Source organism: Schistocerca cancellata, chromosome 1 (genome assembly GCF_023864275.1).
Source record: "Schistocerca cancellata isolate TAMUIC-IGC-003103 chromosome 1, iqSchCanc2.1, whole genome shotgun sequence".
Classification (NCBI taxonomy): domain Eukaryota; kingdom Metazoa; phylum Arthropoda; class Insecta; order Orthoptera; family Acrididae; genus Schistocerca; species Schistocerca cancellata.
Window position 1 is genome coordinate 1,226,305,256 of NC_064626.1, and position 26,148 is coordinate 1,226,331,403.

General features: G+C 46.4%; 1 protein-coding gene across 1 annotated transcript in view; it reads left to right on the forward strand.

The window, feature by feature from the left end:
* Positions 1 to 16,707: 16,707 nt before the first annotated feature.
* Positions 16,708 to 26,148, forward strand: part of LOC126094749 (toll-like receptor 4) — a 150,948-nt gene continuing 141,507 nt past the window's right edge. Inside the window, exon 1 of the mRNA XM_049909303.1 lies at positions 16,708 to 16,928. Within this exon, the coding sequence (XP_049765260.1) occupies positions 16,725 to 16,928 (204 nt within the window). The 5' untranslated portion in view covers positions 16,708 to 16,724. The remainder of the gene's footprint in view (positions 16,929 to 26,148) is intronic.

Genomic DNA, 26,148 nt, shown 5'->3' on the forward strand with positions numbered 1-26,148 from the left:
CGACGAATAGTTACGTTACTTAAGGAAACAGGAAGTGTTCTGCCACATGTGAAATGTCAACCACGACATGCAACAAATGATGATGCCCAAGTAGGTGTTTTAGCTGCTGTCGCGGCTAATCCGCACATCAGTAGTAGACAAATTGTGCGAGAATTGGGAATCTCAAAAACGTCGGTGTTGAGAATGCTACATCAACATCGACTGCATCCGTATGATATTCCTATGCACCTGGAATTGCACGGCGACGACTTTGAACGTCATGTATAGTTCTGCCACTGGGCACAAGAGAAATTACGGGACGCCGACAGATTTTTTGCACGCGTTCTATTTAGCGACGAAGCGTCATTCACCAATAGCGGTAACGTAAACCGGCATAATGTGCACTATTGGGCAACGGAAAATCCACGATGGCTGCGACAAGTGGAACATCAGCGACCTTGGCGGGTTAATGTATGGTACGGCATTATGGGAGGAAGGATAATTGCCACCATTTTATCGATGGCAATCTAAATGTTGCAATGTATGCTGATTTCCTACGTAATGTTCTACCGATGTTACTACAAGATGTTTCACTGCATGACAGAATGACGATGTACTTCTAACATGATGGATGTCCAGCACATAGCTCGCGTGCGGTTGAAGCGGTACTGAATAACAAATTTCATGACAGGTGGATTGGTCGTCGAAGCACGTTCACCGGATCTGACGTCCTCGTGATCCACCGACTACACCTGACAACATACGTCAGCCCACTGTCAATGCTTGTGCAAACATTACGGAAGGCGAACTACTCGCTGTTGAGAGGAATGTCGTTACAATTATTGCCAAATGCATTGAGGTGGACGGATATCATTTTGAGCATTTATTGCATTAATGTGGTATTTACAAGTAATCACGCTATAACAGCACGCATTCTCAAAATGGTTCAAATGGCTCTGAGCACTATGGGACTTAACTTCTAAGGTCATCACTCCCCTAGAACTTAGAACTACTTAAACCTGACTAACCTAAGGACATCACACACATCCATGCCCGAGGCAGGATTCGAACCTGCGACCGTAGCGGACACGCGGTTCCAGACTGAAGCGCCTTTAACCTCTTGGCCACCCCGGCCGGCACGCTTTCTCAGAAATGATAAGTTCACAAAGGTACATGAATCACATTGGAACAACCGAAATAAAATTTTCAAACGTACCTACGTTCTGTATATTAATTTAAAAAACCTACTTGTTACCAACTGTTCGTCTACAATTGTGAGCCATATGTTTGTGACTATTACAGCACCATCTATCGCAATGCGAAAAAAGTGGTCCAACTAAAACATTCAAATTTCTTTACGTACTACACGAATAAGTAATAAAAATGGGGGTTCCTATTTAATAGAAATGCAGTTGTTATTATTTTGACCTATGGCATTGCCATCTAGAGGGCCAACCATAGCGTCATCTGGTTTCCCCCTTCAAGCTAGACAAGTTCCGTTCTTTGTAGTTTTTTCGTTTGACGCTTATTTCGTGAGGTATTTGGCCCGGTCACGATCAATGTACCACCCTGTATATTGTGCGCCAAATGGTCAGCAGAAAAGGTAGCAACGCTCGTGCGTCCCGACGAAGGGAGTAGAAATTATAACAGACATCGAGAGAATCCAGAAACGTAACAAGTCGGTATATTTCTTATGAAAAGTGAAACACAAAATCTCGGTGACCTTAACTGAGAAACATTGTAAAAAATATGGTGTAATCCTCGTAGAAGCGCTGTTGGCAAAATTTCGATGACATGCACTCAAAGCAATATCTTGGCCCATTATTTAGTCACCATTGTATACAATATTTGATCAGAAGTTTCCTGCCGGAACTGTCCGCTAAATTTCACGGAGGTGGACAAGCCAGCATAAAAGAGGCAATGTGTATTTCATTGACTGTAGACATATCGATTTAGTATCCTACTCTTATTGTGCTTAAGAAAACAGTAAACGTGGAAACATATGAACATTTTACACAGCATTGTGCACTGAGTACGGCAGAGGAGTAGTTCGGAGATGATGATTGTGTCACCACGACATTGCATCCTTTCATTTGGGAGAATCTGCTAGGCAATGCTTTGTGAACCATAACTTCGATACAATGAACAGGCACTCCCAGAGTCCCAACCTGTTCTCCATGGAACACCTTTCGGATGAGTTAAAACCTCGACCTCACTCCAAATCCAACGTGTCAACATCACTGTTTGCACGGTTACTGCTTCTGAGGAAGAGTGGGCTGCCATTCTTCCACAGATATTCCTATACATCACAGAAAGTTTCTCCAGCAGAGTTAAAATCGTTATAAAGGCGAAGAGTGGACATAACTCACATCTACAACTACATCTACATGATTACCCTGCTATTCACAATAAAGTGCCTGGCAGAGGGTTCAATGAACCACCTTCAAGCTGTCTCTCTATCCTTCCACTCTCGAAGGGAGCGCGGTGAAAAACGTGCACTAAAATATTTGTGCGAGTCCTGATTTCTCTTCTTTTGTCGTGATGATCATTTATCCCCCATTGTAGGTGCCAACAGAATAATTTCGCAATCGGAGGAGAAAATTGGTGATTGAAATTTCATGAGAATATCCCGTCGCAACGAGAAACGCCTTTGTTTTAATGATTGCCACTCCAATCCACGAGTCATGTCTGTGGCACTATCGCCCCTATTTGACGATAATACAAAACGATCCGCCCTTCTTTGTACTTTTTCGGTGTCATCCGTCAGTCCCACCTGATGCGGATCCCACACTGCACAGCAATACTCCAGAATAGTGGAGACAAGCGTGGTGTAAGCAGTCTCTTTAGTAGACCTGTTGCACCTTCTAAGTGTTCTGCCAATGAATCGCAGTCTTTGGTTTGTTCTACCCACAACATTATCTATGTGATCGTTCCAATTTAGGATATATGAAATTGTAACCCCTGAGTATTTGGTTGAATTTAGAATCTTCAGATTTGTGTGGCTTATCGCGTAATCGAAATTTAGCTCATTTCTTTTAGAAACATGTGAATAACGTCACACTTTTCTTTATTCAGGGTCAATTGCCACTTTTTGCACCATACAGGTATCTTATCTAGATCATTTTCTAATTCGTTTTGGTCATCTGATGATTTTACAAGAAGGTAAATTACTGCATCATCTGCAAAAAATCTATGACGGCTACTCAGATTGTCTCCTATGTCGTTAATATAGATCAGAAACAATAGAGGGCCTATAACATTTCCTTGGGGAACGCCGGATATTACTCCTGTTTTACTCAATGACTTTCCGTCTATTACTACGAACTGTGACCTTTCTGACAGGAAATCAAGAATCCAGTCGCAAAACTGGGACGATATTTCATAGGCACGCAGTTTGGTTAGAAGACGCTTTTGAGCAACTGCGTCGTAAGCCTTCTGGAAATCTAAAAATATGGAGTCAATCTGACATCCCCTGTCGATAGCATTCATTACTTCATGAGTATAAAGAGCTAATTGTGTTTCACGAAAACAATATTTTCTGAATCCGTGCTTACTGTGAGTCAATAAATAGTTTTCTTCGAGATACTTCACAATGTTCGAATACAGTATATGTTCCAAATACCTACTGCAAATCGACGTTAGTGATATGGGCCTGTAATTCAACGGATTACTCCAACTTCCCTTTTGGTGTGAGTTGAGCAATTTTCCAATAAAAACATATATGTTTCATATCAAGTGCCTTCTGCTGCCACGAACTGCCAGGTACTCCAAATCAGCGACGTCAGTAGTCATTATACACTCCTTGAAATGGAAAAAAGAACACATTGACACCGGTGTGTCAGACCCACCATACTTGCTCCGGACACTGCGAGAGGGCTGTACAAGCAATGATCACACGCACGGCACAGCGGACACACCAGGAACCGCGGTGTTGGCCGTCGAATGGCGCTAGCTGCGCAGCATTTGTGCACCGCCGCCGTCAGTGTCAGCCAGTTTGCCGTGGCATACGGAGCTCCATCGCAGTCTTTAACACTGGTAGCATGCCGCGACAGCGTGGACGTGAACCGTATGTGCAGTTGACGGACTTTGAGCGAGGGCGTATAGTGGGCATGCGGAAGGACGGGTGGACGTACCGCCGAATTGCTCAACACGTGGGGCGTGAGGTCTCCACAGTACATCGATGTTGTCGCCAGTGGTCGGCGGAAGGTGCACGTGCCCGTCGACCTGGGACCGGACCGCAGTGACGCACGGATGCACGCCAAGACCGTAGGATCCTACGCAGTGCCGTAGGGGACCGCACCGCCACTTCCCAGCAAATTAGGGACACTGTTGCTCCTGGGGTATCGGCGAGGACCATTCGCAACCGTCTCCATGAAGCTGGGCTACGGTCCCGCACACCGTTAGGCCGTCTTCCGCTCACGCCCCAACATCGTGCAGCCCGCCTCCAGTGGTGTCGCGACAGGCGTGAATGGAGGGACGAATGGAGACATGTCGTCTTCAGCGATGAGAGTCGCTTCTGCCTTGGTGACAATGATGGTCGTATGCGTGTTTGGCGCCGTGCAGGTGAGCGCCACAATCAGGACTGCATACGACCGAGGCACACAGGGCCAACATCCGGCATCATGGTGTGGGGAGCGATCTCCTACACTGGCCGTACACCACTGGTGATCGTCGAGGGGACACTGAATAGTGCACGGTGCATCCAAACCGTCATCGAACCCATCGTTCTACCATTCCTAGACCGGCAAGGGAACTTGCTGTTCCAACAGGACAACGCACGTCCGCATGTATCCCGTGCCACCCAACGTGCTCTAGAAGGTGTAAGTCAACTACCCTGGCCAGCAAGATCTCCGGATCTGTCCCCCATTGAGCATGTTTGAGACTGGATGAAGCGTCTTCTCACGCGGTCTGCACGTCCAGCACGAACGCTGGTCCAACTGAGGCGCCAGGTGGAAATGGCATGGCAAGCCGTTCCACAGGACTACATCCAGCATCTCTACGATCGTCTCCATGGGAGAATAGCAGCCTGCATTGCTGCGAAAGGTGGATATACACTGTACTAGTGCCGACATTGTGCATGCTCTGTTGCCTGTGTCTATGTGCCTGTGGTTCTGTCAGTGTGATCATGTGATGTATCTGACCCCAGGAATGTGTCAATAAAGTTTCCCCTTCCTGGGACAATGAATTCACGGTGTTCTTATTTCAATTTCCAGGAGTGTACATCGTGTGAGAGCAGAATGGGGCGCTCCGCGGACCTCACGGATCACGAACTCCGTGATCAGGTGATTGGATGTCACATGAATCATGCGTGTGTACGCGAGATTTCCACTCTTCTAAACAATCCTATGTCTACTGTTTCAGATGTGATAGTGAAGTGGAAACGTGAATGGACACGGACAGCACAAAAGCGTACAGGCCGACATCGTCAGTTGACTGACGGAGACCGCCGAAAGCCGAAGAGGGTCCTAATGTGTAATGGGCAGACATCTGTCCCGACCATCACACAGGAATTCCAAACTGCATCAGGATCCACTGCAAGTACTATGACAGTTAGGCTGGAGGTGAGAAAACTTGGATTTCATGGTCGAGCGGCTGTTCATAAACCACACATTCCAAACAACGCCTCGCTTGGTGTAAGGAGTAAACATTGGACGACTTAACTGTGGAGAAACGTTGTGTGGAGTGACGAATCACGGTACATAATGTGGCGATCCGATGGCAGGGTGTGGGTTTGGCGAATACCCTGTGAACGTCATCTGCCAGGGTGTGTAGTGACAACAGTAAAATTCGGTGGCGGTGGTGTTAGGGTGTGGTCGTGTTTTTCATTGAGGGGGGTTGCACCCCTTGTTGTTTGGCGTGGCACTATCACAGCACAGGCCGACATTGAAATTTTAAGCACCTTCTTGCTCCCCACTGCTTAAGGGCAATTCGGGGATGGCAATTGTATCTTTCAACACGATCGAGCATCTGTTCATAGTGCATGGCCTATGGCGGAGTGGTTACACGACAATAACATCGCCGCAGTGGACTGGCCTGTACAGAGTGCTGACCTGAATCCTATAGAGCACCTTTGGGATGTTTTGGAACGCCGTGCTACGCCTCACGGCCGGACATCGATACCTCTCCACAGTGGAGCACTCAGTGAAGAATGGTCTGCCATTCCCCAAGAAACCTTCCAGCACCTGACTGAACGTATTCCTGCGAGAGTGGGAGCTGTCATCAAGGCTAAGGGCGGGCCAACACCAAACTGAATTCCAGCATGACCGATGCGGAGTGCCACGAACTTGTAAGTCATTTTCAGCCAGGTGTCCGGATACTTTTGATCACTTAGTGTATCTGCTAATCGGTGTGTGGCTACTTTTGGTCAGAATGTGTCTCTCTCTTCGGATTAATAACGATAAGACAGATAAAAGCACATACAAGGGAATATCAGCACATTTCGCTATTCTGAAGGAGCCGAATATATACACTCCTGGAAATTGAAATACGAACACCGTGAATTCATTGTCCCAGGAAGGGGAAACTTTATTGACACATTCCTGGGGTCAGATACATCACATGATCACACTGACAGAACCACAGGCACATAGACACAGGCAACAGAGCATGCACAATGTCGGCACTAGTACAGTGTATATCCACCTTTCGCAGCAATGCAGGCTGCTATTCTCCCATGGAGACGATCGTAGTGATGCTGGATGTAGTCCTGTGGAACGGCTTGCCATGCCATTTCCACCTGGCGCCTCAGTTGGACCAGCGTTCGTGCTGGACGTGCAGACAGCGTGAGACGACGCTTCATCCAGTCCCAAACATGCTCAATGGGGGACAGATCCGGAGATCTTGCTGGCCAGGGTAGTTGACTTACACCTTCTAGAGCACGTTGGGTGGCACGGGATACATGCGGACGTGCATTGTCCTGTTGGAACAGCAAGTTCCCTTGCCGGTCTAGGAATGGTAGAACGATGGGTTCGATGACGGTTTGGATGTACCGTGCACTATTCAGTGTCCCCTCGACGATCACCAGTGGTGTACGGCCAGTGTAGGAGATCGCTCCCCACACCATGATGCCGGGTGTTGGCCCTGTGTGCCTCGGTCGTATGCAGTCCTGATTGTGGTGCTCACCTGCACGGCGCCAAACACGCATACGACTATCATTGGCACCAAGGCATAAGCGACTCTCATCGCTGAAGACGACACGTCTCCATTCGTCCCTCCATTCACGCCTGTCGCGACACCACTGGAGGCGGGCTGCACGATGTTGGGGCGTGAGCGGAAGACGGCCTAACGGTGTGCGGGACCGTAGCCCAGCTTCATGGAGACGGTTGCGAATGGTCCTCGCCGATACCCCAGGAGCAACAGTGTCCATAATTTGCTGGGAAGTGGCGGTGCGGTCCCCTATGGCACTGCGTAGGATCCTACGGTCTTGGCGTACATCCGTGCGTCGCTACGGTCCGGTCCCAGGTCGACGTGCACGTGCACCTTCCGCCGACCACTGGCGACAACATCGATGTACTGTGGAGACCTCACGCCCCACGTGTTGAGCAATTCGGCGGTACGTCCACCCGGCCTCCCGCATGCCCACTATACGCCCTCGCTCAAAGTCCGTCAACTGCACATACGGTTCACGTCCACGCTGTCGCGGCATGCTACCAGTGTTAAAGACTGCGATGGAGCTCCGTATGCCACGGCAAACTGGCTGACACTGACGGCGGCGGTGCACAAATGCTGCGCAGCTAGCGCCATTCGACGGCCGACACCACGGTTCCTGGTGTGTCCGCTGTGCCGTGCGTGTGATCATTGCTTGTACAGCTCTCTCGCAGTGTCCGGAGCAAGTATGGTGGGTCTGACACACCGGTGTCAATGTGTTCTTTTTTCCATTTCCAGGAGTGTATTTTCTAATTTCTGTATGGAATATCCTCCGCTAAAGTCCGTGAATTGGTTTTAGGTGTATGTAACACAGAAGTAAGACGTTTTCCTGTCCAAATGTTCCAGCGATAAATTACAATGCAAAGCGAATCTAAAAGCTTAAGACACGTGCTCGAAAATGACCAAAGGTTGGCCGATCGCAAAGATAATGATAAGAATACAGCCTCCTTGGACCATGTTTTCAATTGCAATACACATTAGGGCCGTTTAACACAACAACAATAATAAAAATTAAAATATGTAGAAGCCACCCATTAGCCATGGACCTCGCCGAGGCCGACTGGCCTCCAAGCGTTAGCGGTAGAAATATTCGTACAATGTGTGCAATCACAACGGAGGAATATCTATTGACAGATAAGATTAACCTGTGAAGCTTCCTGGCAACTCGGGACCTTTGCCTTTCGCGACACCCTTGTGGGCAAACTATTCCAGAGATAAAATATTCCGCCATCCGAATCTATGGTTGGGGACTAGGAAGGAAGATGGTATCATCAGAAATAACGGGTCTGATCGTGGATTGTTGGATCCATTAATGTGGGCGGTAGGTTAGAGAATTTAAAAATAGAGAAAGATAAGTTAGTAATAGCGGCAATCAGTGAAGTGAGGCGGAAGTAAGAACAAGGCTTCTGGTAGTGTGAGTACAGGCGTGTAAGTAGAATGTCAAATAGGAGTGACGCAGAAACTTGTCAACAGTGAATAAGAAACTAGGAACGGGGGTAAGTGATACATACTGTTTCTATTTTACTTACAGTACGCACCCACAGTGCTAATGTTCATGCCACCTTGGTAACCATCAAGAGATCAAGAAATAAAGAGTGCAACGTGTAGAATTGATTTTGTATTTTTGCAATTTTTCTGTTTTATTATTTCACACGTTTGTAAATGTTTAGGAGACTGAACCGAAAGTTGATGTCTCAAATTGATGCGTTAAGGCATCCACAAGCAGCATTGAAACCACTGGTCGAGATACCTAGTGGGAAAACAGAAATCAACAGGACCAGCGCCTCGCAAAGAATTATCGAGACATCTTGAATAATTATGGTGGTTACTAACCGTTAAATGTGTTGATTATAGGTTTGTTGATTACTGGGAAGGGGGGCAAGCGCTCTTTAACTGCCAAATTAAACGGGTTTAAAGAAGGTTCGTGGTTAACGTCCACATTGAAAGTGTTCGTTGTTAGGAGCTTCCTATTGCAGAATTGTGATGAAGTATAGGCTAACAGGGGCACTTGTTCCGCCTCAAATTTTGTGTGTGCACCTAATGAGCATTTATATTTGTAATTTATATGTTTACATATACTAGAGGGAGTTGACAGATCGAGCTTAATGTGAATGGACAACTTTTTTCTCGGTACGCAAATGTAGCGCCGACTGCCAGAGAGAGGTTCTTGTTGTTTCTTAAGGCTGCAGTAATGATGGTATACGCACAATATTTCTTAGGATCAATACGCTGCCTGTCGACTGTATTAAGTGTGTGAAAAAATTAACTGTTTTAAAGGTATGGGCAGCAGAATGCTTTGGAAGCTCCTGTGATCGAAGTCATTGAGAGGTAAAAGAAAAACTTTAAAGGAAAAGAGTACGCCTATTAATATGACTTATTTTAATTTAAAGTGGGATTAAATATTTAAGGAAAACCAAAGATATTTCTGGGTGTTATTTATTTTTAAGAGAAGGCCAAATTAGATACTTCATTTCAGCTTGTTTGTCATAAACACTGCGACTCCGTTAGTACGCAGTTGCCTAAATTGCAGAGAAAAAAACTTACGGAATGACACGATTTCTGCCAAAACACTCAAAGTGTTTCTAAGGTTTATCAATATCGAATAATTAACTGTTTATCAAGTCTCATACGTTGAATTTAGGCACAGTGGATCTACATTCAGAAATTAATTTCATACAGTTGGAACAGTTCGACGGCAACAATCCTTTAGAACTGAAAAGGTATGACGATGAAGCTAGTAGTAGCATCGGTACAAAGACAAATTGTATCTTATGCTTGTTATAATTTCAAAATACGATCAAGGTGTTAATAAAACAGTTTAATTAATTTTTCTACGTCAAGAAATATTTTCAGCGATTTACCAGCCTCTATTCTCAACTTCGTCATAAACCTGCTACAGTAACGATAACGCTCTCGTTAGTTAAAGTTATCGATTTAATCCCACTGAGCTAGCCCTCGCTGCTTACTGTGTCTTGTTGTACGATTTTAAAGAGACGTGCATGTCAACATAAGCGACACAGTGGTCTCAAAGTTGTTCTTGGGCAGTATTGCGCCAGCCTAGATCCGTAACGAAGACGTTTGCATTCGTGGGAATGAAACAGAGCGTAAAATTTGAAGGCTTTTTTCTCAAGAAGTATATGCTTTAAAGCACGCGATACAGCAGCAGCATCATTATAGCTTGAACTGAAACTTGTTATCTGAAGAACTTACCACAGAGCAAAAATTGTACTATGTAAGATCGGTAAGGGACACAGTACCGCTATAATGGACGACGCAAATTTAAATCTCACACCAAACAAAGATCATCTTATCCCTTTTCTAAACTAACCACCCCGTCAAAATTTATTTCTACATACCGTGTATGTTCACTTACTAATTTTGACTACAGGTCGAAAAAACAGAAGCTTTACGAGTTCTAAACTTCTTCGTACAGAAAACACAAACACCAAAAAGAATTTCTACACTCCTGGAAATGGAAAAAAGAACACATTGACACCGGTGTGTCAGACCCACCATACTTGCTCCGGACACTGCGAGATGGCTGTACAAGCAATGATCACACGCACGGCACAGCGGACACACCAGGAACCGCGGTGTTGGCCGTCGAATGGCGCTAGCTGCGCAGCATTTGTGCACCGCCGCCGTCAGTGTCAGCCAGTTTGCCGTGGCATACGGGAGCTCCATCGCGGTCTTTAACACTGGTAGCATGCCGCGACGGCGTGGACGTGAACCGTATGTGCAGTTGACGGACTTTGAGCGAGGGCGTATAGTGGGCATGCGGGAGGCCGGGTGGACGTACCGCCGAATTGCTCAACACGTGGGGCGTGAGGTCTCCACAGTACATCGATGTTGTCGCCAGTGGTCGGCGGAAGGTGCACGTGCCCGTCGACCTGGGACCGGACCGCAGCGACGCACGGATGCACGCCAAGACCGTAGGATCCTACGCAGTGCCGTAGGGGACCGCACCGCCACTTCCCAGCAAATTAGGGACACTGTTGCTCCTGGGGTATCGGCGAGGACCATTCGCAACCGTCTCCATGAAGCTGGGCTACGGTCCCGCACACCGTTAGGCCGTCTTCCGCTCACGCCCCAACATCGTGCAGCCCGCCTCCAGTGGTGTCGCGACAGGCGTGAATGGAGGGACGAATGGAGACGTGTCGTCTTCAGCGATGAGAGTCGCTTCTGCCTTGGTGCCAATGATGGTCGTATGCGTGTTTGGCGCCGTGCAGGTGAGCGCCACAATCAGGACTGCATACGACCGAGGCACACAGGGCCAACACCCGGCATCATGGTGTGGGGAGCGATCTCCTACACTGGCCGTACACCACTGGTGATCGTCGAGGGGACACTGAATAGTGCACGGTACATCCAAACCGTCATCGAACCCATCGTTCTACCATTCCTAGACCGGCAAGGGAACTTGCTGTTCCAACAGGACAATGCACGTCCGCATGTATCCCGTGCCACCCAACGTGCTCTAGAAGGTGTAAGTCAACTACCCTGGCCAGCAAGATCTCCGGATCTGTCCCCCATTGAGCATGTTTGGGACTGGATGAAGCGTCGTCTCACGCGGTCTGCACGTCCAGCACGAACGCTGGTCCAACTGAGGCGCCAGGTGGAAATGGCATGGCAAGCCGTTGCACAGGACTACATCCAGCACCTCTACGATCGTCTCCATGGGCGAATAGCAGCCTGCATTGCTGCGAAAGGTGTATATACACTGTACTAGTGCCGACATTGTGCATGCTCTGTTGCCTGTGTCTATGTGCCTGTGGTTCTGTCAGTGTGATCATGTGATGTATCTTACCACAGGAATGTGTCAATAAAGTTTCCCCTTCCTGGGACAATGAATTCACGGTGTTCTTATTTCAATTTCCAGGAGTGTTTGTATGAGTGTCGTCAATTTAAAATTTAGCATTGGATGACGTCGTCTCTCACTTTTTAATTCTTTGTTAGTGATATGGGGAGCGGATAACTACGTAGCGCCGAGCTCCTACGGGGTGTTCAAAAAGTCTCTCCGGAGTGCCGTATGATTGTTAGCCGCGCGTGCCGTATGCCGCAGTGAATATACCAAAATGATACAAGTCATTAATTTATGGAATATTCGTTATTACTAACAAATTTTCACACCAGCTGTAACATTTCTTCTGAATCAGAAGCAGTTAAAGTGGATATTGCAGTTTTCAATGTATCGATGGATTTTGGACGGTTTTTATAGACAGCTGCGTTCGCTGCACCCCAGAAGAAAAGTCAAGTGGTGTTAGGTCAGGCGATCGTGGAGGCCCAAGTCCCTGTGTAATTATGCGGTCACCAAAAACATCAGCAAGCAGTGACATTGAAACGCGAGCCGTATGCGCGGTTGCACCATCTCGTTGAAAATAACTGTTCAATATTTCACTTAACACAAGTTCTCCTATGAATGGGTACAGAACATCACTGCAATACCGTTGTAAGTTTATGGTTTCGTTGAAAAGTATGGGACCCGCAATCCGACGTCTAGAAATTCCAGTCCAAACTCCTATTTTCACAGAATGAAGTGGTCCCTCATAAATGCACAATGGATTTGCAGCACTCCACATACGAGAATTTTGCGAGTTCAAGTACCCAGATAAATCAAACCACGCCTCATCAGTGAAAAACGTTTCGTTAAGTTCTTGCACGACTGTCACTTCGTATTAAAAAAGTTCTACTTTTTTCCTTACGGCTGCGTGGGCCGTTCAGACACTAACATCGATTTCCTGGACGAGTTTTCTTGCTGACGTGTTTGGACTCATGGATATATTATCGGAAATAAATCATGCGGCTCGCGCGTCTAACAATCACACGGCGCTGCGGAGAGACTGTTTGAACACCCCATATGCTTTTCAAAAAGATATTACATTACAAAACAGACAGTTGGCCCCAGCGCCAATCTGGGCGTTCTTCCAACGTACTAGTAAAAAAAAATCTGTTACGATTTGTTTCGTAAAGTAAAACATTATGTAAGACATTGCAAAGTGATTTCTATGTTTTCTGATGAAGCTGTTTATTACACTACTGCCCATTAAAATTGCTACACCAAGAAGAAATGCAGATGATAAACAGGTATTCATTGGACAAATATATTATACTAGAACTGACATGTGATTACATTTCCACGTAATTTGGGTGCATAGATCCTGAGAAATCAGTACCCATAACAACCACCTATGGCCGTAATAACGGCCTTGATACGTCTGGGCATTGAGTCAAACAGAGCTTGGATGGCGTGCACAGTTACAGCTGCCCATGCAGCTTCAACACGATACCACAGTTCATCGAGAGTAGTGACGCGTATTGTGACGAGCCAGTTGCTCGGCCACCATTGACCAGACGTTTTCAACTGGTGAGAGATCCGGAGAATGTGCTGGCCAGGGCAGCTGTCGAACATTTTCTGTATCCAGAAAGGCCCGTACAGGACCTGCAACATGCGGTAATGCATTATCCTGCTGAAATGTAGGGTTTCGCAGGGATCGAATGAAGGGTAGCTCCACGGGGTCGTAACAGATCTGAAATGTAACGTCCACTGTCTAAAGTGCCATCAATGCGAACAAGAGGTGACCGAGACGTGTAACCAATGGCACCCCATACCATCACGCCGAGTGATACGCCAGTATGGCGATGACGAATACGCGCTTCCAATGTGGGTTCACTGCGATGTCGCCAAACACGGATGCGGCCCTCATGATGCTTTAAACAGAACCTGGATTCATCCGAAAAAATGATCGAGAATGTTGATGTGATACGATGTATCTAATGCACAATTCCGCATGACTGAAATAGCACTGTCTTTGAAAATGATGGGAAGTCGAAACGCTTAAGGTTGCTGGAAAAGTAAAGACGTAAAAAAAGTTATTAGAAACTCAGAAAGTGTTTGTTCATCTACTGTATAGCGTTTAATAGAAACATTTATGGCGGAAGAGAGTTGTCTTTCACTCATTTAGCTTTGTTGAAATCGGTGTTTATTTTTTGAAAGATGCTTCCTTTCCTGCGAGATAATCACGATGTTTAAGGATGTCCTCCAGAATTCCAAGGCAGATGAGAACTGTGTAATTCAGTGCGTCCGTCCTTTTTATCTGTCGTGTTAGTGCCCTGCGCTCTTTCCCACGCACTGCTTGAGAGAGCGTAGACCAGGCTGTTCCAACCGAGCTCCAGGGAGCCGGAGCGCTCCGGAGCGCTCACTGTGGCAGCTTGGAGCCCGCGTGGAGGGGGAAAGCGAACTCACTGCCCCCTGGCCACATGCATCCGCAACTGACGCAATAATCCGTGTTCAATGACAGCGATGATTAGCCGCGGGAGCCCTGTATCTCTATTGGAGGAAACCTTTCTATTCATTGAGAGGGATGGTCGTCCGCAGTGTCTTGTATGTCATAAAGTATTTAATTCTGCGAAGAGGTACAATATACAACGACATTATACACGTCTTCACGCAGCGCACTACGATCAGGTAGAAGGCGTTGCACGCAGAGAACTGATAGCCAGGCTTAGAAACTACATACCAGGGGACGTAAGTTTAAAAACGGTTTCGTAATACGGAGGGTATCAAAACATGTAACATAGTTCGTGTTCTATAATGCGTTAATAATTTTCAGGTGAATGAGAGCGGAGAAAACACTACCGAATCTGCAATTCGAGCAAGCTGCAGGGTCGTTCACAACATTGCGGCGAGTGGCAAGCCGTTTTCGGTGGGACCACTCGTAAAATCGTGCAAGGTAGGTGCAGGCAATTCAAGGGGTTTGCCTGTCGAAGCAAACAATATCTCGTCGAATCCTGGACATGGCAGCGGATTTAGAGACACAACTCAGGAAAAAGGCGGAGAGCTTTGTTGCATTTTCGCTAGCGCTTGACTAAAGCACCGTCAAATCTGACTGCTCTCAGCTTGCAGTCTTCGTGTGTGGTGTCGACATGGAGCTGCAAGTAACTGAGGAACTCTTGGATGTGGTACCACTCGATTACACCGCACCAATACGTGACTTTTTGACGTAGTTTGTGAATCAGTGGACAATTTGAATTTGCCGTGGGATAAGCTCCATTCTGTAGCGACAGACGGTGCACCACAAATAATCGGGTGTCACCAAGGTTATGCTTCTCGTTTGAAAAATAAACTCAGGGACGAATTCGGGAAAGACATTTTGACTCTTCATTGTTTTATTCACCAAGAGGCACTGTGCGCTGAAACAGTAGAGCTAGGTGGCGTAATGAAAGATGTCGTGAAGTGTGTGAATTTTGTGCCGGTGTGAATCATCGCCAATTCAAAGGATTCCTGAAAGATATGGATGCGGAGTATGGGGATATACCTTACCACAGTACAGTTCGTTGGCTGAGTCGGGGAAAAGTTCTTGATGTTTTCTTTGCCATTCGTGAGGAAATAACCCTTTTTCTCGAAATGAAAGGGGAAGAAATGCGTTGTCTGAAAGATATAAAATGGATATCAGAGCTGGCGTTCCTAGCTGACATAACTATGCATCTGAATAATTTAAATCTGTCATTGCGGGGCGAAGGGCAGCTAATCGTTGACATGCACGACCAGATCAAAGCGTTCATGCAAAAGTTACGTTTATTTGAGAGGCATATGACTAATGGACATTTAACGTTCTTCAATCATCTTGCTTCTTTATAACTACCTGAAGGTACTACTTTCGGCGATTACCAAGCGAAGTTAAAGCAGCTCATCACGTCGTTTGAAACACGATTCCGAGACCTCACTAGTTTGGAAATGGAACTTAAGGTGTTCAGCACTCCTTTTTCAGTTTCCCCCGATGACTTGTCATCATCACTTCAATTGGAGATTATTGATTAGCAAAATTCAACTTTGTTGACTGACGGGTGCTTCAACACGTTTGATTTGTCATGATGGTATCATTCATTACAGCAAAAAACATTTCCCAAGCTTCACAACAATGCCACTCAGATCATGTGCTTGTTAGGATCTACGTATTGTTGTGAGCAGCTTTTCTCAGCAATGAAAAGAGTAAAAAGTACGGAACGATCATTTCTTCAGGATGCAACAACGAAGAGCATCCTCCGCATTAACGCTGCGAACACTTTGACGCCTGATATTTTCGATCTTGTAATGAAAAGAAAAGTCAAGCTACAGAGGCCCAATAAATTTAGTATGCAATTTCTTGTAAAACAGTTGTTTCTTATTTATTTCCTGAACATCGTATTTCCTGGTGTAGCATGTCACCACGTCTTAGCAGCTAAGAGTATGAGGTTGTCGATCTTGGAAGACGCAGCTGGCACATCGAAACGCTTGCCTTGCCGCCTGCCTCAGCCAGCCGTGCCTGCGTGCCGGCCCACTTGAATAGCCACAGCACGCGACACGGCTCCCTGGAGAAGGGAGCGCTCCGCGGCTCACAGCGGAGCCGACGCGCTGGAACAGCCTGGCGTAGACGCTCTCGGAGGCGAGTACAGGTCGGGAAACGTTACGGCGCTGCTGTTTACTGCCCAGCGCACGGAGCGCATGCGCGAGGCTCGCCAAGGAAATGACCTTCGTCTCTGCCCGCTAGCCTTGGCGGGGAAGAACCGCTCTCGGCAGCTGGCGGGAACGCCTTCAGTCACAGCTGCAGAGAGCCTGCAGCATGGCTCCAGTGAGCACCGTGTACCTGGCGTCGTCGTCGCTCTTGCTTCTGCTGCTGCTGCTACTACCTGGACGCTACGAAGCTGTCCCGTTTGCCCCGACATACATCGACTGGAGCAGCTTCACCTGTAGCCAGCTGAATGAAGAGAACACGGACCAGCTCGACGGATGCCGTTTCACCGATGTTAGCCCCGGGCAAGAAGAGGTACAGTGCACCAATCTTTTATTCATTCACTTATTCTTGGTGCTACGTGGGACCGATGAACCAATAAAACCTTCAGGATTATCGGGGAGTAAGGGTTTACGTTATATAAGACAAATAACGGACGTACAGGGTGAACATCTGCACACTGTGTTTACAATAAATTGTCAAATGGCTCTGAGCGCTATGGGACTTAACATCTGTGGTCATCAGTCCCCTATGAAACACCTAGAACCGCTCGGCCACCCTGGCCGGCCCGATGTAGAAAATTTAAGCTTCTACATCAATGCAGTCAAACGATACGGCCCTTTATATCACATATTTTTATACTCGCAAACCTTCTGATCAAAGCCTGTAGCATATAAGCCACTAACGTAGCAAAAAATCCGAAGATAGTTGATTTGTTGATTTTTGATTATATCACCGTGAGTCTTACCCCTTTGCCTCTCTCTCTCTCACACACGCACATATATATCCATTCACGGTGTAAAGCATTTAAGCTTCTAACTTAGTAACACAAAAGTTACGGCCATTTATGTGAAATACTTTGTGATACAAACTCAGTCGTTGGAATATTTGTTTTGTAAATAAGAAACGCGTTCTCTTGCTGCGCTGTATTTCATTCTCCCAGACGCATTTCGCCTTTTTTCACTTTTAAGGCATCAACAGTGAGATTTATATGATACAGTTTTGTTTTGATTCGTATTGTTCGTAGAGACAAAGAAGTTCACTTCTCTCTTTCTATGTAAATAAGCGTTGACGTAGGTTCTTCACATTTTTAATTGGTATTGGCGGTTCCTCTCATGTTGTTAGTTGGAGGTAGCACTACCGCTCTATAAACGAATCATTTGCTATGAGTAATGCATATCAAGACAAAAATGTATCACATCTGTATTATTATATATTCCACTGATGGTGCCTCAAAGGGAAAAAAGACGAAACGCATCTGGGAGAATAAAATACAATGCAGGAAGAGAAGGCGTTTTTTCATTACGAAAAAAATATTTCTGTGCTTGCTACGGAGGATGGCTATGCAAAAAAACTCATCACTCGTTGAAACCTACAAAGTGCATCCCGTTTACCTAGAATCGTGCAATTAGGCACGAAGCAAGGCTTCACAGTGCATGAAAGGGGAAAAATTTGAAAATTGTTAATTTGTAATTATACCACACAAGAACACAATAGTTTGTCATTTGTTATCCACCTGCCCGGCTGTATTGTAAGACCCGTTTTTCTCAGGAACGAGAATACATATGGAGCTGAAGTTCATACCACATATTAAAGTCTACTGTTCCGTTCCTGTGTAAAAGATTTAAGCTTCTATGTCAATGCAACCAAAATATAGTGCCATTTACGTCACACATCTTGATATCTCTCCAATGTCGATATGATTGGAGGGAAAAACCGTCGAACTGTAATCCCGGGATGGATGAACTGCCTGTGTACATAATAAAGTTTGTACGGAACTCTCGATGCTCGACTCCTACTCGTAGTTATCCGGATTTTTTGTTCTTGTTATAATATTGATAAATGATTATACTGTAGGTAAGCGACACAGGAGAGGAAGGCTTCTTATCAAAACGGCGGCTGATGTCACTGTTAACTTCTCTGACACCATTTATTTCAACACTGTCAGTACTGTCTTAACTTCCATCCCAAATTACGCTGTCCTCGTTATCATCGTGCACGCTGTATTTCTTGAGTCATACTTCCATATGTCTTTCATTCTACACAGAAAGCGGTGGAGGGTGCTGTTTGGATGCGGCCCATTAAGGAGTTGCAATCGTTTGCAGCCGAATGTCTGGGCTGTTTGGGAGAAGGGCAGGGGGAATGCTAACAAGGAATATTTCGGGACTTGCAGTTCTGACATTCGTCTGACTACCAATCGAAAGCTCCCGAAAAGGTCGACTAGAAGTGTAAGATTGGGAATATTTGAATTTGCTTCTTGGACGTTGGGATCAAATGCCCTCGGCAAAAATTAAAATTTAGTATGTGTGCGTGTCGCTGTGGGTTTGCAATGTGTGTGAAAAGTGAATCAAGTGAAAGAGTACCAAACGTCAAGCCACAAAGTCGGTATCCGCTCGCGGAGAGCCACAATCGCCAAGTTCGTAAGTATTCTGGTCTGCAAACGCTGACTGGTCGAAACCCACCAGATAAGTGATACTGGTCGTGCGGTAGCGTTCTCGCTTCCCACGCCCGGGTTCCCGGGTTCGATTCCCGGCGGGGTCGGAGATTTTCTCTGCCTCGTGATGACTGGGTGTTGTGTGATGCCCTTAGGTTCGTTAGGTTTAAGTAGTTCTAAGTTATAGGGGATTGATGACCATAGACGTTAAGTCCCATGCTGCTCAGAGCCATTTGAACCATAAGTGATACTAATAATATGAAAGAAGAACTGAGGGTGCTACACAACACTTTCTGAGAACTACATAATAAGAAACACAGCCAAAGCCAACCAGAATAAAACAAGAGAAGAAGGCAAGGAAGGGAAGCTCGCGCTAATGCACTTCACACATGCGAGGAGCGTCCGTGAATGGCTAGGTAACGTTCTCCGCTGACGAGGTTTCATACCGGTTTTGCCCACCAGCCACAGGATCTACTACATCACATCATACGTTCCACCAAGGACGCAGTGAAGAGACGTACTATTGCCTGAGCACATGAATTACGTCGTGAGTGGGGAGTTGCCTACGTAGGTGAGACAAGGAGGCCAATCAGCTATGACGCTTTCTGCGGTTACTACAGCGCAGTAAGCCAGCGGTCGGGAAATACCACCGTGACATTGGAAAACCTGCCATGCCCCAGGAAGCCCGTGTGCTGGCGGAAGAGTCGTAAATAAGCCAACGCAAAATATGGGGAAGATCCCGTACCGAGCACGGACGCCACAGCCTAAGCCAGGGGGCCTCTCCACACGGAAAATCACGCCCGTGCAAAGCGCGGTGCAGGGAGTGTATGCACCATGTATGGGTCCAACAGCACAATTCGCCTCAACTGGGCTTCCGTGGTGAAGTCGCCGTCGTGCACTGCCGGGTATCTTGATTGGCGGCTTACTCAATACTGACATTGATAAGGGCAAGACAGTTCCTAGAATAAAGGAACAATCTGCTCCGAAAAAACTAAGTTTCCTGAAAGTCCATTTAAAGCCAAGTGGGGATTTCCTTATTTTTGCAGGGTGTGACGATAAAGTCAAATGCACACTCCTGGAAATTGAAATAAGAACACCGTGAATTCATTGTCCCAGGAAGGGGAAACTTTATTGACACATTCCTGGGGTCAGATACATCACATGATCACACTGACAGAACCACAGGCACATAGACACAGGCAACAGAGCATGCACAATGTCGGCACTAGTACAGTGTATATCCACCTTTCGCAGCAATGCAGGCTGCTATTCTCCCATGGAGACGATCGTAGAGATGCTGGATGTAGTCCTGTGGAACGGCTTGCCATGCCAATTCCACCTGGCGCCTCAGTTGGACCAGCGTTCGTGCTGGACGTGCAGACCGCTTGAGACGACGCTTCATCCAGTCCCAAACATGCTCAATGGGGGACAGATCCGGAGATCTTGCTGGCCAGGGTAGTTGACTTACACCTTCTAGAGCACGTTGGGTGGCACGGGATACATGCGGACGTGCATTGTCCTGTTGGAACAGCAAGTTCCCTTGCCGGTCTAGGAATGGTAGAACGATGGGTTCGATGACGGTTTGGATGTACCGTGCACTATTCAGTGTCCCCTCGACGATCACCAGTGGTGTACGGCCAGTGTAGGAGATCGCTCCCCACACCATGTTGCCGGGTGTTGGCCCTGTGTACCTCGGTCGTATGCAGTCCTGATTGTGGCGCTCATCTGCACGGCGCCAAACACGCATACGACCATCATTGGCACCAAGGCAGAAGCGACTCTCATCGCTGAAGACGACACGTCTCCATTCGTCCCTCCATTCACGCCTGTCGCGACACCACTGGAGGCGGGCTGCACGATGTTGGGGCGTGAGCGGAAGACGGCCTAACGGCGTGCGGGACCGTAGCCCAGCTTCATGGAGACGGTTGCGAATGGTCCTCGCCGATACCCCAGGAGCAACAGTGTCCCTAATTTGCTGGGAAGTGGCGGTGCGGTCCCCTACGGCACTGCGTAGGGTCCTACGGTCTTGGCGTGCATCCGTGCGTGGCTGCGGTCCGGTCCCAGGTCGACGGGCACGTGCACCTTCCGCCGACCACTGGCGACAACATCGATGTACTGTGGAGACCTCGCGCCCCCCGTGTTGAGCAATTCGGCGGTACGTCCACCCGGCCTCCCGCATGCCCACTATACGCCCTCGCTCAAAGTCCGTCAACTGCACATACGGTTCACGTCCACGCTGTCGCGGCATGCTACCAGTGTTAAAGACTGCGATGGAGCTCCGTATGCCACGGCAAACAGGCTGACACTGACGGCGGCGGTGCACAAATGCTGCGCAGCTAGCGCCATTCGACGGCCAACACCGCGGTTCCTGGTGCGTCCGCTGTGCCGTGCGTGTGATCATTGCTTGTACAGCCCTCTCGCAGTGTCCGGAGCAAGTATGGTGGGTCTGACACACCGGTGTCAATGTGTTCTTTTTTCCATTTCCAGGAGTGTATTATCAGAGGTCCAGTAGTTGCATGTGTAAGAAAATCGACATTTGAAACACATTACAGCAAATTGCAATCGGGAAAGTAAAGTGAAACCATAGGGGCTAGCAGAGAGGAAGAACTGAAGAAGTTGCAAAGTCTTGCAGAAGAGAATTCTGCATCGCAAATGAGGTGTTAACCAGTACTTTATCATGTTTATTTTGGTTAAGGGTACTGCGAAACGAAACCAATTCTGTTTGTATTTCTCTCAAATGTGTACTCCTTTCAATTTCCTCTTCCTCCGTTAATTTATCCCGAAGATGGTGGAAAGTGCAGGGAAAGGACTAGTAGACTACTGGCCATTAAAGTTGCTACACCACGAAGATGACGTGCTACAGACGCCAAATTTAACCGACAGAAAGAAGGTGCTGTGATATGCAAATGATTAGCTTTTCAGAGCATTCACACAAGGTTGGCGCCGGTGGCGACACCTACAACGTGCTGACATGAGGAAAGTTTACAATCGATTTCTCATACACAAACAGCAGTTGACCGGCGTTGCCTAGTGAAATGTTGTTGTGATGCCTCGTGTAAGGAGGAGAAATGCGTACCATCACGTTTCCGACTTTGATAAAGGTCGGATTGTAACCTATCGCGATTGCGCTTTATCATACCGCGACACTGCTTCTCGCGTTGGTCGAGATCCAATGACTGTTAGCAGAATATGGAATCAGTGGGTTCAGGAGGGTAATACGGAACGCTGTGCTGGATCTCAACGGCCTCGTATCACTAGCAGTCGAGATGACAGGCATCTTATCCGCATGGATGTAATGGATCGTGCAGCAACGTCTCGATCCCTGAGTCAACTGATGGGGACGTTTGCTAGACAACAACCATCTGCACGAACAGTTCGACGGCTTTGCAGCAGCATGGACTATCAGCTCGGATACCATGGCTGCGTTTACCCTTGACGGTGGATCACAGCAGGACCGTCTGCGATGGTGCACTCAACGATGAACCTGGATGCAAGAATGGCAAAACGTCATTTTTTTTTGGATGAATCCAGGATCTGTTTACTGCATCATGAGGGTCGCATCCGTGTTTGGCGACATCGCGGTGAACGCACATTGGGAAGCGTGTGTTCGACATCATACTGGCGTATCACCCGACGTGATGGTATGGGGTGCCATTGGTTACACGTCTCGGTCACTTCTTGTTCTTATTGACGGCACTTTGAACCGTAGACGCTACATTTCAGACGTCTTACGACCCGTGCCTCTACCCTTCATTCGATTCCTGCGAAACCCTACATTTCAGCAGGATAATGCACGACCGCATGTTGCAGGTCCTATACGGGCCTTTCTGGATACAGAAAATGTTCGACAGCTGCCCTGGCCAGCACATTCTCCAGACATATCACCAACTGAAAACGTCTGGTCAAAGGTGACCGAGCAACTGGCTCGTCACAATACGCCAGTCAGTACTCTTGATGAACTTTGGTATCATGTTGAAGCTGCATGGGCAGCTGTACCTGTACACGCCGTCCAAACTCTATTTGACTCAGTGCCCAGGCGTATCAAGGCCGCTATTATGGCCAGATGTGGTTGTTTTGTGTATTGATTTCTTAGGATCTATGCACCCAAATTGCGTGAAAATGTAATCACATGTCAGTTGTAGTATAATATATTTGTCCAATGAATACCCGTTTATCATCTGCATTTCTTCTTGGTGTAGCAATTTTAATGGCCAGTAGTGTACAGAGTTGCTCTGCGTTTAGCAAGAGCTGGAAAGCTGTTTATGTAAGGACCATTAATAAAGAATATTTCGTAGGCCGTAGTAGAGACAAGGAATCTTACATTAGCTCCCGCATAAAGTAGAGTACCACTTTCTAGTATGACAATATCTCGACGAATCAGCGACAGTGCAAGGAATCTGCAGGAACAATTGGCGGCCAGAACTGACACTCTCCTAGCGTACTCAGTCGCCCTTGATGAGTCCAGGGATATTAGGACGCAACTCTGCCCTTTTTTCTCTTGGCATGAACGACAACCTTCATGTGACGGTGTAGATCTTGGATGTGATTCCTGTAAAGAACACTACTACAGGGGATTTATCTGAGAAGCGGTCGAAATGGCAGGTGAAAGAACAGGACTCATTTGGGAAACGCTGTTCCCCGTTACCACAGCTAAAGTAAAAGGTTTTGGCAATATAAATAAGGCACCATGTGGGGCGGCGGCGCCGTATTTCACGAGGGCCTGTAAAATATTTTTGTGCTCAACCAGAAAGCGATGGATAACATACTGACCATAGTTTCCAGTATGCAAGTCCACATTCTTCTACTGTTCACTGACATAAATGTTTCTATTCTTTTTTTGCTCAGCGAGATCGCAAAATATGATTATAAATAAAAGTTTTGAGTTCTAACTGATTCAATTATATTTTTAAGCATAGTAATATTCCTGGTAATAATAATGATAAGGATGTCTCTATCATAAACAGCACTATGAGCAGTTCAGAGGCGACCTCTTCGTTAAGTTCCCATGAAATGGTCTTTCACCCTGACTTCTAACAATCAAAGTTAATTGCTCGCCACTTGCCACGCGGTTTTGTTTACATTACGGGCCGCGAAATCAAAGCGATCCAGGGCAGTGTGCAGTCCTCGCGAGTTCACTTCCCATTTGTACTGAAAACATGCGTTTAGTTGCCACCTGGCTGACGTCATCCGTGGCAGCGCGTGTGCCGGCGTTTCATTAACGCTGACAGAGCGATAGCTCTTTTCAGAAATCTAAACGATCCAGGGTGGTATACAGTCCTCGTGAGTTCGCTTTCTATTCTTACCGAAAACGCGTTTAGTACCAGCCTGGCTGTGACGTCACCCGAGGCAGCGCGTAAACCAGCGTTTGACTGACAAGGACCGATTGATAGCTGGGTGCGAAGTAAGCCCTCAGTGCTCCTCAGGCCGTATTTACACGTATAAGGGCGCAGCGGACGTAGCAACCTGTAATTATTTTTATAATACTCTAAATATTATTTTATTACTGTAAATATTATTCTATAATGCTGTCATGAATCAAATTACAATCTTCGAAATTTTTGTATGAGTGGAGTTAAGTTGGCTTTAATCAAAGAAAAAGTTTTGGCTCGCCTGCATTTAGACTTTACCGTTTAGAACTTTTAGACCGGAACTGACAGTAGAACATGACCTGTGAACTACATCTTTAAGACCTTGTATTGATTGGTATTTGCATCAAAGTCTTGCAACTTGTTATAGCTCTGTGCTGTAATGAAAACTTTCTATCATTAATATAAATGATACTTAATCTACTAGAAATAAGGACGTTTTTGTTCCAAATTCAGTTCTTAGTAAATCAATTGAAAACTATTAGAGGTAGCCTAATGGGGTTCCATGGTTAATGTTTTTATATCCAACTGAAGCTTCACACGAATTTTCAACTTTTTAAGTCTAATATGTAGCGCCTTCAATTTTTCGTAAAAACGTTCATTCTGACCGAAATGTTGTTTCGATCAATTTGAAACTTGTAGCAGTTGATTTTGACATACATTTGCACATTCTGACAGTTTTTTGGATTTCTAGCTTTATTATTTTGCGCGACTTGTTTTTCATCTGGAAAGATGTATTTAGGGAAACATACGAGCTTTAACAAGTTAAACATTAATATACTGAAGCATATGTTGACAAAGTCTGGAAAAGCAACTTCAATTTTTAATTTCATCCTTAGATTATGGCGCAATACTTTGTATGCTACTCACAGGCAAGTTACGATGACGTGGCGCTAGTAGCAGCGAACTGGGCCGAGTCCGGCACACTCTCTCGCCTTTGTCTTTCAAATGATACAACGCTTGTTTTCCTATAACCAGCTGCTCATTATTAAGAAGTTAATTTAATAAAAATTAGTGCAGTTGACGAATGATTATTTCTATCCTTAAGGCGTGCTTTACAGTTGCTGATCCACAGCCATAAATAAAATTTTAAAGTCTTTATTGGCCTACTGTGGAAGAAACTTAACATGCCGAATAGACCTTTCGCTCATTGTTTTGCACATCACGGGGCTCTTTCCGTATAAATTACCGGTTTTGAAGACGTGATGAACGTAGTGGTGCGTATCGTCAACTTGGTTCGCGCTCAAGGGCTCATTCATAGTCAGTTCAAAGAAGTTTTGATTTCATCAGAAGAGTAGTATCCAGATATCCCCTAACATGCCGAGCTAGGCTGGTTGAGCAAAAGGAAAGTGATTTCCCTAATTATTCGACTACATCTCTCCGTCGTCCCGTTTTTTTTTTACGGGAAAGGATGCCCGAAGGCACTTTTGTAGAATCTGAATTTGCAGCTAGTTTAGAATTTTTAGCAGATATTATGGCTGTCCTAAATTATTTATGTCTGATATTCCAAGAAGAAAATAAGCTCATCAATGGTAAGGCTGACAAAATAAAAGCTTTCCAACGTAAACTTTATCTCCTCAAAAACATTTCGCAGGGAAGTGTGCAACACGTTCTTGAGCTAGGTAAGTGACACAAAAATTTTACCTTTTGTAAGGCGTCCGGATATTTAAAAGTGCTTCATTCGAAACGGTACTAGGCTCTGTTTCACAGCATCCTTGCGGGAGTGAGCGCGCTT